General features: G+C 33.1%; 3 protein-coding genes across 3 annotated transcripts; all 3 read right to left on the reverse strand.

Moving 5' to 3' along the window:
* Nucleotides 1–1,603: 1,603 nt before the first annotated feature.
* On the reverse strand, nt 1,604–4,838 carry LOC107625805 (probably inactive leucine-rich repeat receptor-like protein kinase IMK2). Its single transcript, XM_088503788.1, has 2 exons — nt 2,654–4,838; nt 1,604–2,473 (listed from the first exon to the last, which is right to left on the reverse strand). Exons 1-2 carry the CDS (start codon nt 4,545–4,547, stop codon nt 1,863–1,865), a joined length of 2,505 nt encoding a protein of 834 aa, XP_088359914.1. The 5' UTR covers nt 4,548–4,838; the 3' UTR covers nt 1,604–1,862.
* Nucleotides 4,839–8,805: 3,967 nt separating this feature from the next.
* LOC107625806 (PRA1 family protein B4) lies at nt 8,806–9,954 on the reverse strand. The gene has a single exon (XM_016328530.3). It carries the CDS (start codon nt 9,696–9,698, stop codon nt 9,003–9,005), a length of 696 nt encoding a protein of 231 aa, XP_016184016.1. The 5' UTR covers nt 9,699–9,954; the 3' UTR covers nt 8,806–9,002.
* A 2,588-nt stretch (nt 9,955–12,542) lies between these two features.
* On the reverse strand, nt 12,543–14,634 carry LOC107625807 (uncharacterized). Its single transcript, XM_016328532.3, has 3 exons — nt 14,357–14,634; nt 13,187–13,387; nt 12,543–12,856 (listed from the first exon to the last, which is right to left on the reverse strand). The coding sequence occupies exons 1-3, from the start codon at nt 14,465–14,467 to the stop codon at nt 12,821–12,823; spliced, it is 348 nt and encodes a 115-aa protein (XP_016184018.1). The 5' UTR covers nt 14,468–14,634; the 3' UTR covers nt 12,543–12,820.
* Nucleotides 14,635–14,885: the final 251 nt, after the last annotated feature.

A 14,885-nucleotide genomic window follows, 5' to 3' on the forward strand; every position in this document is an offset into this window, starting at 1 on the left:
TCCACAGCTCATCTACTACTGTAATATGAGATAACTCCCCAAAAATTAGGAGAGAAATAGCCCATTACTGTAAATAGAATAGCATAGGAGTGATGGCAAAGTCATCACATCTCTTTATAAATACTCTATCAAATTCAAGCATTTTTCAATCACAATTCACTTAAATCTGTTTAAAACTCTTGTTAACTTAAGTATTGGAGTCCTTGTAGGTATCTTCCACCACCATTCAAGCGAGCACATCGGACAGATCCACTTGACCAGCAAACAAGTCAAAATTTTCACTCAAAAGAGTTTGAACCTCACGTGTAAATTCATATCACCTTGATTTCAGGTGTTACCTTAGAATAACCACTTAAAGATTTTCATCTACTATTATTGTTGTAAGACAAAAATTATTATTATTGACTAAGACCTTGCGTGCACTAATTTATAATTAAAAAAATATTGAGAATTATATAACTCATCCTTCTAATTTTTGAAATAAAAAAATTTTGATTTTTTTTATCATTTAAAGTTTTTATTCTTTTAAGTACTAAGAGGATAATTAGTAGAATAGATTAAAACTCTCGATCATTATTGGTTAGTTATTTTGTAAGAATGTTTATGTTCCTTTCTCTTTTGTTTTTAAGTTTCTTTGTATAATTGTTGTAAAATGAAAAATATACAAATTAATAAAAAAAAAATTGATAATAATGGAGTTTAATTTTGATACATAATAGTATAATAGTATCAAATTTTTATACGATCGTTCAATCAAATTTATATATTTAAATAATTTTTTAAGTAATAAATTTAAAAATTAATTATTTTTACAGATATAGTAATACTTAATTAATTATTAGTATAAAATTTTTTTATTATGATAATATTGGAAATTAAATTCTAATAAAAAATATACAAATGTAGTATAAGATAATATAATGGGTGTGGATATTACCATTTTTTTTTGTAATATTACTTTAAATTTAATAAAATTTTGTCGTAAATTTATTCTTATATTAAAAATAAAATCTCTAAAATAACAGTAATATTATCAATTTAAGAATGATATAAAAAAAAGTTTAAACATATATTTTGGTTTTCTGTTACTTAGGAAGTTTAGTGAGGAACTACTTTCTTCATTTTAACTTGTGTAGTGTCAATTTCCTTTGAAGTATATTTCTACTTTCATGTGACTTCATTTTTTTTATTTTTTTTTATTGCTATAATAGCTCAGTTATTAACTTATTATATATATGGATAAATTTAGCCTCTTCCCGAAGATATTCCCTTTTTTTTTTCTTTTTGAAGTTATTATATTTAGTTTTCTTTTTTTGAAGTTATTATATTTAGTTATTAAATTTTTACCGTATTAGTTTTTTTTTTCTCAGTATATATTTAGTTCCCTTTTTTTTTTCTTTTTGAAGTTATTTATTTAGTTCTCTTTTTTTGAAGTTATTATATTTAGTTATTAAATTTTTACCGTATTAGTTTTTTTTTTTTCTCAGTATATAAAATAAGAAGGAACTTTCTTTATTTTTTTTTTTTTACCAAAGATAAGAGACTCGAACCCGCAACCTCTTAATTGGGTATGGAGAGACTATGTCATTTGAGCTATATATCATTGGCGAAAAAACTTTCTTTATATTCAAAACATAAATTAACTATTACATTCAATAGCTTCTTGTATCATATTGTCATCACACCACTATAACATTCAATACAAAACTGCTTAGCATACTTCCTCACTTGATTATGTACATACACTGAGAATCAACAAATTTCACCAAAAACAAAATAATCAACAAATAAATAAAGAATGAAATATTGAAAGAACCTTTCTCTACTAATTCAAAATTAAATTTAAAAAAAAAACTTTTAATTTATTCAGCAGTCTTGAGAGTTCCGTCATCATCATCATCACCAGCAGCCAAATCTGGCTTGATTTCTTCCAATTGCTGAAGAACTTGCTGAGCTTCAGGCCTAGCAGCTGGTGAAGGATCAACACAATGAAGGGCAAGCTTCAATGTGTTGAGAAGCTCATCACCTATGGCTGGTGCATCCGTCATGAGCTCCAAGTCAAAAACTTCATTAGTCCACTCTTCTTTAACTATAGAAGCCACCCATTGTGGCAAGTCCATTCCATTGGTTGGTTCCCCAGGTGGCTTCCCAGTTAGGAGCTCCAAGATGATCACTCCAAGGCTGTATACGTCGGATTTCATGTTTGGTTTCTTTGTTTTTGAGATCTCTGGTGCATTGTATCCTAGACTTCCTGCTGTTGCAATGATGTTAGTGTTCGCCGAGGTTGTCATTAGCCTGGACAGTCCAAAATCTGTTATGTGTGCATTGGTTTGCTCATCTAAGAGTATGTTCCCTGAGGTGAGATTGCCATGGACTATGCTCTCTTGGTTGTGGAGGTAGCTTAAGCCGCGTGTGACTCCGATTGCTATCTTCATCCTTGTCGGCCAATCAATCACTATTTCCGGCCCACGAGCTGCATAGATTGACAAACATTAATACCATAATCAATGGTTGAATTTAAAATGGAATGTTACTTTGAAGATAAATGATTAATCTTCTGAGATCCTCCTAAACTAACATCTTCATTCACATTAACCAATAATAAACAAAAACTCAATTTGGTAAGATGTTCTAATTAGTTACTACTACTTACCATGAAGGAATGATGCTAAGCTTCCTTTTGGCATGTAATCAAAGACAAGAAGCTTCTCTCCTTTTGGACCCAAATAATAAGCTCTGAGTGCTAAGAGATTTGGGTGTCTGATTTTGCCAAGTGAAGCAACCTCAGCCTCAAACTCCTTGGGCCCTTTTGTACTCTTCTCCCTCAACCTCTTCACAGCAACTTGGTTACCATCCTCCAATGTGGCCTTGTATGCAGTTCCATATGCACTCTTTCCCATTATCTCAGCAGTTGCACACAAAAGATCATCAGCAGTGAACACAAATGGACCATCAAAGTGAACAAGTTTTCCACCAGCTTCTCCTCCTGACTCAACTTCACCACCAGCACCACCTTTTTCAACACTCCTTGCAGATGCTGAAGCCTTGGATGTTGCCTTTGCACCCTTTCTACTTGAAGCAGCCCTTTTCCTGATCAAACAACATAGCAAAAAGCAGCACAGGAGTAACAGAATCAACAGGAGAATACCTGCTACAATGAGGATTATGTCCTTGGTACTTAGCTTTCTGTGATGATGTGGCTTTGGAGAAGGGTTTGGTGTTTGGACTGGAAGATTTGAAGGTGGAGGTGAAGTGCATGGTTTTGATAGGTAACCACATAGTTCTAGATTCCCAACAAAGGAGCTAGAGTTGAATCTTTTGGTGAGGAGTGAAGGGACATGACCAGAGAGATTGTTGTAAGATACATTGAATGAAGTGAGATTTGCTAGTTTGGTGAGTGAGTCTGGAATTTCTCCAATGAATTTGTTCCCAGACACATCAATTTGTCTAATGCCAGAGATATTCCCTATTGTTGGTGGGATTTGGCCATTAAACTTATTGTTCTTGAGGTTAAGCATTGAAAGATTGTGCAACCTGTCCAAATTATCAGGGATATGACTCTCAAGTTTATTACCCTCTAAATTCAATGAAACAAGAGAAGAAAGGTTGGAGAAGCTAGCAGGGAAGCTTCCATTGATGGCATTGTGTGAAAGATCAAGATTTTGAAGCCTTGAAAGTGCACTTAGCTCACTTGGAATAGAGCCTCCAATATGGTTATGACTCAAAGAAACATTTTCAAGCAAAACCATGTTACTCAGAGAAACAGGAATGGAACCAGAAATGAGGTTGTGATCAAGGGTCAAAACTTGAAGTTGGGGAACTCTCTTTCCCTTTCCCATTCCACCCCAAGAATCTGGTATAGAACCAGATAGATTGTTGTGTTGGAGAGCAAGAATAGTAAGGGATTGAGACATGGTGAAACTCCTAGGAATGGAACCAGTAAGTGAGTTGAAGCTCAAATTGATCCTGAATATCCTACTTGAATTTACCAAACTAGCAGGGATGTTACCAGTGAGTGAGTTATTGCTAACATCAAAAGACTGAAGCATTGGACAACTACCAATAGAAGGAGGAATAGAACCTGAAAGCTTGTTATTGAAGAGATAAACACCTCTAAGATTTGGAAGGAATCCTAAAGAAAAAGGGACAGAACCAGCAAGAACATTGTCATGGAGACTCAGCTTCCGGAGTGCTTGAAGCTGACCAATTTTCTCTGAGATTCTTCCGCCTAAACCCCTCCATGGAAGCTGAATTGCAATGACTTCACCATTGACACACTTGATACCTGCCCAACCACCAGAACAAGCACCAATACCACTGTCATTCCAGCTCCTCAGAACCCCTTTGAGGTCAATGAACTCATGCTTGATGGCCGTTAAGGCCTGGTAATCTGATTGTGTCACAATCACTCCATCATACAGGTGGCATGCAACAGGTTCAATGGTAGAAGCCAAAACATGAATGAACATGAAAATGGCCAAAAAGATTGAATCTTTACTACTACCCTTAACGTGGAAACCATTGACATGCCAACTATTGGTTTCCATGAACAAAAGAAACAATCTATGTTGGTTTCTTTTTTGTGTCTATAAACAAAAATTCTCACTTTCTGAGACCAAGTTCAGAGTAGTAGCTAGTTTAGTATTACAATGGAAGAAGAAGAAAGAAAGCAATGTAGAGGGGTGAAGGAAGAGCAAAGTGAGAGGGTGTGTTAAAAGGAGATGGAGTACGGTTTCTGATGAATGCATGTGATTGAAGAAAAGATGGGGGGTGGGGTTATTGTTATCGATTCCTGTGGTAGAATGAGTCAAAGGGTACACATTATTTTTTCTTTCTTCTGTGATTTGCTAACGGCTAGTTTTACTGGTTATATTATATGGTTGTTTACATTATTAACATTAACATCATTGTTATTATTATTAATATCATATATCTGAATTTTTCAGATACAAATAACGGGTTGGGTTGGGACCTGGAGAGACCAATGTAGCAGAAGAGAGTTAAGGTTTGGTTTGGTGACTCCCAACGGCTACATTTCATTGGATTTGGTTTTGGATGGATTATGTGATCCTCAAAACGATGGGGCCACTTTGCCACGTTTTGATCAGTGTGATCATCATTAATAACTTGGTATAGGAAAAATGTGTCACCTATCAATTTCGGACCTTCGGATGCAACATCCATCAACACTCATTTCAGTGTGTCTTTTTTTAATTGTCTTAATAAAAAAAAAATTTTTTAGACATATTTAATTTTATTTAAATATCATTACGTGTCTGTATGTCTAATTTTATTTTTAATATATATTTTTAAAATAAATTTAGTAATAATATATACTATTATTTATTAAAATAAAAAATATTTTAAATATTTTTAACAATTTAAAAAATATTAAAAATTATTTAAAAATTATTTATATTTTAAAATTAATAAAATATTAAAATATCATTGTAATTTATCTAAAAAATACTTTATATTATATATATATGTCGTATCCCGGTATTTTATAAGATTTTAAAATTTGTGTGTCCGTGTATCCCGTGTCGTATCGTGTCGTATCTCGTATCCGTATCCGTATCCGTATCTGTGTGTCCGTGCATCATAGTATGTCACGTAGGCTAAACTAGTTAATTACCGGATTTGCCCGGTTTTCTTCTTTTTATCTAAATCTTAAAGAACATATTAGCTAAATAAGTTATTTTATAATTAAGTTTAATTTAGTTTTTTATGTATTTTTTCTTTTTTTTTTAAATTGATTCTTATTGTCTCAATAAATTATAAGAATAATTTAGTAAAATTTAATTAATAAAATGTCTTAATCATGTAATATCAGTAAAATACTAATACAAATATACAATTCCATCATATTAAAATTTGAAAGAAAAAGTTTGGAAAAGTAAGTGTTGATTTCAAGTAATCTTCTAGTGTCTCTAATTTGAGCTATTGAATATTAAAAAAATAAAAATAGAAATAAAAAAGCAATATCCGGTCTAAAAGCTAGTACTTGAAATAAATTAGTCAAACTTAATAATAAATATGTACAAAAGATAAAAGTATATTTAATAGCAACTATATTAGGTATATATAAAAAAATGTTATTTATATATTAGAATATAAAATATATTTTAAAAATAAATTATATAATATATTTATATATAAATATATCATGATTAATTTGATAGATGATTTTCTGTATAGACATAACATGTTTAAAATAAAATTGATGTAACTTTAAGCAACTAGATATATATCTTAAAGATTTTAGCACACATTTTAGTTTTAATTGTTAAACAACAGTAACACCCTTAATATTGTTTATAATGTAATGTGGTAAGGCTCATTAAATAAAAATGTAGCTAACGACGATAAAAGATGCGCTCCTAATTATATTAGACATATGTTAGTGTAGGACAATTTTATCAAAAGTAATTTTTTTATTTGCGAGATGAATGATTTGTATTATTCCAAAAAAAACAAAAATAAAATTCATCTTTAATGAGATGCATGGAGTTGAGGGAGGCATCATTATACATGAACTGTAAATGGGGCACCAATGCCCAGCAGAACCTTTGAAAAATCATGATGTTAGGAAGAACTAAGTTATCATCCTGATAATATTTCGTTGTCATAGTCGCAAGTTACAACGAAACTCTGGTGAATAATTGTACTTATGTTTTTCAACATTTTAGACCAACATGATGAATAAGTGAGCACCAAGAAACCGTTGTTTTCCTTGATAAAAAGAGTTCAACGGGAGTATGTGACTGAAAGCTGACCCCATTTTATAGAAACAAAATTAAATCCCAAATTTTAGTACAGATTTATTTTAAGTACAAAAATAAAATACCGATTCTATATATGACCTCTCCATAAAAAAACATGAAGAAAAAAAATTGGTGGCATTAATAGGTGAGGTCACGCAATTGTGATCTAGATTTTAAGGTCCATAAACAACAAAAATGATGGTGATATAAGGAAAAGATATCAGGTATACAGTAACACTTATAACCAGCACCAAGTATAACGTTTTCATTTCTAATCTATTTGTATTAGTGTCAAAATTAAATTCAGGATCCTATTCTCTTTAGAGTAGATTACCAAACTCGGGAATCCAAGAGCAAAGACTATCATAAATAATTGCAACTTTTAGGGAGGAGGAGTGCAGGAAATGATTCATATCTTTTTTGCGATAATTTAAAACGTATAAATCGAAAGAAATAAGAGGATATTTTAGAATAAAAATAAAAGGATAAAAAAAATTATTAACATGTCTAGTTTTAGTTATCAGAGTAAAATGTGAAAATTTTTTTTGTTGTTGATAGTAACACAAAAATAACAAGGAAATATATTATTGCTTGGTAAGTTAATAGATGATTACGGTTACGTATTGGTTTTTTGTTGCTTCTTTATTTTTTTGTTTCACTTATGTATTGAGCTCTTTCGTTTCAAAAAAAAAAATGAGGAATAACCTGTAAAATAATACTCAGTAAAAATTGATAATAGACTAATTTTTTAAAATTAAAAAGTCTTAAGAAAGTGGGAACGGGTTCGAGTTTAGAAGAGGAAGGGAAACTAAGGATGTTAGATGTCTCTTTAAAGTTTAAACCATAAAGTTTTTTTTTTCTTTTACTTTGATAAATACATAATGAATAAATTAAAATTTTCAACTATATATATTTCTTATAAAAATATTTTCATTTGATAATCTTCACGTGTCTTAAACCCAAGAAAATTTGAATACATATTTGCTTTTGAAAAAAAAATTATTAAAACTCTAAAATTTAGAAAATTAAAGAGATGGTTTAGGACTCCTAGATATTCTTCCATCCTACCCATGCAACAAACAGCAATATCTACCTCGCACATACAATTCACTGAACATGCTAGATTTTTTCTAACTGGAAGTAGCAAGTTTGATGCTGATCAATTACCAACTTAACATGAACCCAAATCATAAAAAAGGCCTAATCAACTATGAAACTCATGCAAATTTTTCGGACTTAAGCCCAGTTCTTCAATCTTGTAACGTTTTGTTGCCAATGAAGAGCTTAATATGAATTCGGTGTGTCAACTCATCCAACATTAACCGTTAGATTGAATTTCAATGGACTCCAAGTTCCATATGATTATTTCTAATGAAGAAACCACATTATCACTTTGATTCCTTAGCAAGACCTTATGAATAGCTAGAAGCTAGAGCATCATAAACAAACGATGCAGATTCAGATAGAATCAGATTGCAACTTTGCTTCAAACGATGCAGATTCAAATAGAATCAGATTGCACCTTTGCTTCAAATTAAAACAATTAGAAATGTAATATGACATCCATTAATTATCAAACTGAAGGTTCAATCTCCTAAACTTGGGACATTTACGGAGCACCGATTTCACCGATGCGTATCTTGGATTAAATCCTAAGCAGCATAGAAGTACACGCGTCGTTCAATGAACAACGCACCGACAATGGTGGATAATAAGATCAAATCAGAAATACACACGAGGCAAAATTGCACCGAAATCAAAATAACACTAGATCGGTCAATCCGTGATGCAGTTTAGTTCAATGAAATGACAAACTTATAGAACAAAACCTGATTCATGAGATCCATCAAATTACATTTGCTATTCAAATTTCACCTTTATGTATAATCAAACTTCTCAAAGAATACAGATCAAGTATTTTATTTTATTTTTCCTAAAAGAAGAATTCCTGCTACAATTTCACTTCAAGATTTCCAAGAATCAATGAATCAGCTTAACAAAATTCATAGATCCAACGAAATTAATGGCGAATAGGCAAAAATTAAACAAAAGATCCATACATATTTAAGCATATTCACCCTATTGTATTCAAATCTGTCAATTAATACACATCAAAGTAATTTGAAAAAAAAATTAAAAACAAAAAATTGAATCATATTTTTCCTCAGCACCGATTTAGCTTCCAGATCTCCGAATCTCTACGGATCAGAAATCAAGCTACACATACCATTACCGTGTTCAAACGCGGGAAGGCACGGCGGAGGTGGCGGAAGCGACGGCGGCGTTGGCGGCTGCGCCGCGAAGGAATGAGAGGAAACCGGTGGCCTGCGACGGCTCCTGCTCGTCAAGGAACAGATCCTCTGGTTGACGGAACGCACCGTGGAGGCACACGACGGTGACGCCGACCATGAGCGCGGAGATGATGACAGATCCAACACTAGTGAGGAACACAGAGAAGACAGTTAATGCAGAGAGCATCGCGAGCGTCTCGAAGTCCGAGAAAGTGCGTCCGAAGAGCACAACGGGTTGATCGGAGGGGCGGAAGAGGTAGAGGAAGGTCCATGCGGCGAGGAGGCCGACGAGGACGACGAGTGAGAATGGATTCGTGAGGAGCGAGACAGCGAGAATCACCGCCACGACGGCATAGTAGTTGACGCGAAAGTACGAGTAGTTCTTGCGGACACGGACGGTGGCATCGGAAAATGACTCCGGCTTGGAGAAGGCGGTGCGATCCACGAGCTCCGCCCACGGACGGCGTTGGTCGAGGCCGTGGCGGAGGGAGTCGGTGAGGCGGCCGATGAAGGAGCGGAGAGCGGCGGTGGAGGAGGCGGACTCCGGTCCGGAAACCGCCGAGGCGACTGTCGGCGCGGTGGTTGTTTGAGTGGATAATTGGTGGCTGGAGATTGGGAGGACGGGAGGGGCGGTGGACGACATCGTTGTGGGGTTTGTTGTAACCGTTTAGAGTGAGAAAGGGGAGGAATCGGTTTTTAGAGAGAGAATGGTTATTGGAATTTTGCGAGAGAAACAGGGTTTTGGAGATAAATATAAGAAAAATGTGAAGAGGGGTTAATAGAGTTTTAACTTTGCTTAATGGTTACGGTTCGGAATGCACCAACGAGGAGAAAACGCAGTGTCGTTTATGGGAAGGGTTCAAGTCAAAATAATTGCGTTTTGCTCCTTCTTTTCGTCGTCACCCTCGTGTGGTCACCAACGCGTTTTCTTATAGAGGTGTTTTATTTTATTCTGGGATTTTTTTTTTCATTTATTTATTTTGGGATGTTTAATTCGAGTGATTACCGGATTACTTAATTTTTGGGTGAGTATGAGAATGGGAAAGGAAAGAGCCAGGTAATGGGATCGGTGGTCGTTTATAGAAGTTTCAATATTAAGGTTTGAATCAGTGGTCACAAATGCTGCTATTAATTTATTTTGGGTATAATTTAGACCTTAATTAGCTTACAAGACATGAAGCGAAATGGCGAACAAAAAATTTAGAAATTAATTAACACGCTTTAAACTCTATCCCTGTCATGAGTCGCGTCTTGATTCTTGAACCTCGAAAAAAAAATTATGTAAATAATTAATCATATATTATTATATTTAAAAAAAATTAATTTTTAAATTTAATTATTCTATTAATTTTTACAATTTTATTAAATTTTTAATTAAATTTATATTTTTTTAATTTTATAATTAAATTTTTTTATATTATAAACCTTAAAATTAACAAAATATTTTTTCCAAAAACATATACGGTCAATAGGGCTGCACATGGATCGGATAATATCCGCATATCCGCGGTAATTATCCGCATCCGATCCGAATTTTGGGATATTATCCGATCTGCAGAGCCATCAGATCGGATCGGATCTGATCTGCACTATGGTCGGATTGGGTTACAGATTCGACAGTGATATCCGCGGATTCGATCCGCAAATCCGCATATCCGCACATCACATATAAATAGCATAGTTTAAGAAAGTAAACCCTAATGTGATATGAATTTGTGTGTTATTTTATGAATTTTATGATATTTTGTTTTTAATTTTTTATGTTGTACTTCAACTTAGAATAATTAAACTTAAATCTTGTGTTATTATTTTGTTTTTGTTATTCAAGAGAACTATTATTGATAATATTTTATGAGTAAATAGGCTTAAACAGATAAAAAATAAATTTTTTGGATATTTTTTTGTAAAAACAGCCAAATAGAATCTTAAAATGGTTTTTTTTTTAATTATGCGGATATACCTGATATCCGATCCGATCCAACCTAAAAAAATGCGGATATCGTATCCGATCTACTCCAATAAGTGCAATGCGAATCGGATAGAATTTTAGGCTATATCCGATCCGATCATATCCGTGTGCAGCCCTAACGGTCAATAGTTTTTCCATTGATGCAGGGTGGAGCCCAACAAAAGGCAGTCATATCAAATGAAAAGCCCAAATTGCACTTTATACAATTAATGTTAATATAAATATGAATCAATTTAGTTTGGATAAATGATTAACTCATCCATCCGCTTAAGTGTCGAGAGTTTTAAATTTTACTGTATATATGTAATAATTTATTGGCCAGTAATAATTTTTAAATGAAGCTTAAATGCACAATAAATTAGTTCTTTATCTGTCGGATTAGAAGATACAATAAAATACAAAAAAAAAGGTTAATCTAAATATATGAAATGTTGTGTAAGTGTGTAATGTTGTAATATCTAAAATTAGTTGTGAAGTCCATCATACCAAAAAAGATAAAACTAAACATATGACTTTGACTCCTTTAATTTTCCACTAGCGCTCGAGTTAAAGAATCAAGTTCTTTAAAATGAAAGGTTCATCGCTCTTAAATTAAGATAATAGAGTTAACATATAATAAGAGTAGTTAAACGACAATAAATTCTACACCAAACCGAAAAGAGAAGGGTATAAGAATAAACTCGGTATGGTGATAAACCCAAGGTTCTCATGAGTCATGACCAAGAAAATAAAATCTTGACTCTAAAGTAAAAATATTCAAAGCATAGTGGAAAACTGATTCCATACATGATTTAGGTACCAACAAAGTGAGACAACATTCATGCTCAAGAAGAAAATGTGAATACAAAAGTTTGTTCTTAGCAGCGAAATTGGGGCAACATCACTTGTTGCAACTGGAGAAAATATGCAAAAGTTAACGTTCTATGCATAACTACTATCCCTATTCCCTACCTACCATTCCTTACTATTCCTGCTATCAACAGAAAAGCCGCTTTGAAATAACCATTGAATTATCTCCGTGTCATCTTAAGATCATAAATTCAAGTAGTAGAATCAGCCATTGATGCTGACATTAGATTAAAATTCCTACATTACACTATCTGAATGTTATCCTTTCCCAGATCTTGCTCAACACAAAATGCTTTGCATCAGGCTATCATTTTGTCCCCACTATCAAGGGTTCCAACTTCCAAGTAAATATTGTTCTAGGCATAACTTTCTTTTTTACCCTTTAAGACACCGACTCATTCATCAGCTACCGTTAGTCAGGGTGTAAATCCTGCTAGAACCGCATCCAATCTAATAGGAATAGATGAATGGATAAGATATTCTATGCAAAATGAATACAACAAACATGAAACCTTACTCAAATATAAGAACAAAGACTGTATAGCTCAACAGCCTATCCCCTGTGACCAAATTACCAGAGCATAACCATGAAATTGTAGTAGATAGAGAACAAAAACCTGCTACTTATATCATAGTACCATAAGGATATCAGATTAAATAACACAAGGCTTTCATCTGGGTCTCAAGTTTAACCCGTAATGCATCATCAACACATTCATTTCTGGTGGTGCCAAATAGTATTAGTACAAAATGTAGCATAAGCATTTATGAACCCTCATTTGACCTCAATTAATCAACTTACAGTTGCATGATGTCCCAAATAGGGCAAACAAAAATGCAGAGACCTTATAACATGACATAAAATATCAAGTGTTGACATAATAGTAGAGGTGACAGTTCAAAGACTCCAACAGGTTCAAGGCACCACAACAAAAGGATCATGGAATTCAGAATGTAGTCCCATTCCATCCAAAGTTGGAACCCTGACAAAGTAACAATGTGTTAAGATTTGGATATCAGAAAAATACTGAAATAGATAGACAGGATATCAAGAATAAAAGTAGAGACCGGAACAGGGATAGCTGATGTCAAGAGGAAACACAGATAATTAATACTTGCAGCTTAAAAGGTATACAAAAACAGTGTAACAGTAAGGATTAATTTTTACATGATCTAGTGCTGGTGTAAAGCATGCAAACACTGTGCATATTCTTGACTCTGATGCGCCTAAACAAAAACGAAGAATGCAATAAGAAAAGCATGCAGGGCAACGACCCTTCTTTTCAGGGCAACAGAGGAGTTTAGAAACTTGCCTTGGTGTCATAGAATTTCAGGAAGAATCTTGACTTCGGCACAGACAGCTTGTTTTCAAGAATCGAAGCAATTCCGGCGCTAAGTTTCTTGTTCACATCGGCGTTAAGACCACCAATGGACACCAATTCACCATAAGCCGCTGGCTGCTCATTCCCACCAAAGGCTATGGGCACCGACCCTTTCAGTACAATCATCACATACTGCACATAAAAAAACAGGGTGAAGTTTTAAGGCTTTAGGACAATGCAAATAGCGCAGAACAAGAAACCAGTATACCAAAAACAAAGAAATGTTGAAAATGAGAAAAATGAAAACTTTCAACTTGAAAAGTAACCCCAAAACACCATTGATCCAACATCTAGCCGAAGCATACTTCAAGACAAAGGTGTTGACAAGAACAGAGATGATTCAAAATGCTCAGCAGCAATAAAAACCTTACACAAACATCAATGAATGGCACATGGATTCATCAATAAGGGAGCTAAGATATAACTAAGCTTTAGCAAATATTCATATACAGGATATTAAAAAAAGGAAAAAGAAAAGAAAGAAGAAAAGAAACAAAAACAACTATGCTACACAACTATAATGGTTAGAATAGAAAACTAAATAAAAAATGAAAACAGCTTATCATGAAAATTCATGGCCCTAAGGTTTTGTTTGGGTAGCTTTTACGAAAAAATCTTTTAGAAAAATAACAAATTTAAAAAATATATATAAATTATAACTTCTAAAAAATTATTTTTTATTTTTCTATTAATTTTATTTTTACTACTAAAATTTTGCAAAACACACTAAAACTACAAAAAATCTTTTTCTAACAACTAAATGGCACCCAAATAAGCTCTAAACCCTAATGTCACAAAATAAGTAGAGTAAAACAATCCAATATTTGAACACATTGTAGTTTGCCGGTTTCTAACCTAGGTATGATTTATCATTTTCCTTATCTTCATTAAATAAGAGCATCTAACCTAGAACCTCACTAATAATTCAATTGACAAATAAGGGGGGAAAAGTACCTAATAATCCATAGAAGTTTCAAGCAGGTAAAACTTAAGAAACATCTATATAATATATCACATCACAAACGCATAAAAATTCAAACCTATATTTGTTCAGCAACAAAAAATAAATCTAAAATCGTAAATGAAGAAGAAGAAGCTAACGGCTTCGGGTTTTCCAATGAGGTTGGCGACGGTGGAGGTGGCTTCGGAGAGGATGGAGGAGGTGTCAACGCCGTCGAGGGAGACGTTGGTGGAGATGTTGAGGCACGGCATCGTTTCTGTTTCTTTGTTCTCTCCTGCTTAGCGCTGAACTGAACAAGTGAAGAAAAGAACAAATGAAAAAACCCTTTAAAGTTACAACGCAACGCAGCAGAATCTCTTTCGGGAATAATGGGCGTTTTTAAGTAAATAAATTGAGTATTATGATATCATTCCGAGAAATTTTTATGGTAAATAGGTAAAGTGTATATATATATATATATATTGTGTTTAATGTTTATGATTTTTTTAAATATTTAATTTTATTTTTAATATTTTTTATTTGTGTTAAAATTATTTATAAACATTAATTTTATGTAAAATTTTATGAATAAAATTAAAATAATTGTTAGGAACAATTTTGATATAAATCTAAAACGTTAAGGATAAAAATAAATGAAATTAAATATTAAGAATATTTTTTTAAAAAAAT

The sequence above is a fragment of the Arachis ipaensis genome, chromosome B2 (assembly GCF_059453495.1).
Source record: "Arachis ipaensis isolate K30076 ecotype BB chromosome B2, ASM5945349v1, whole genome shotgun sequence".
NCBI classification, from domain to species: domain Eukaryota; kingdom Viridiplantae; phylum Streptophyta; class Magnoliopsida; order Fabales; family Fabaceae; genus Arachis; species Arachis ipaensis.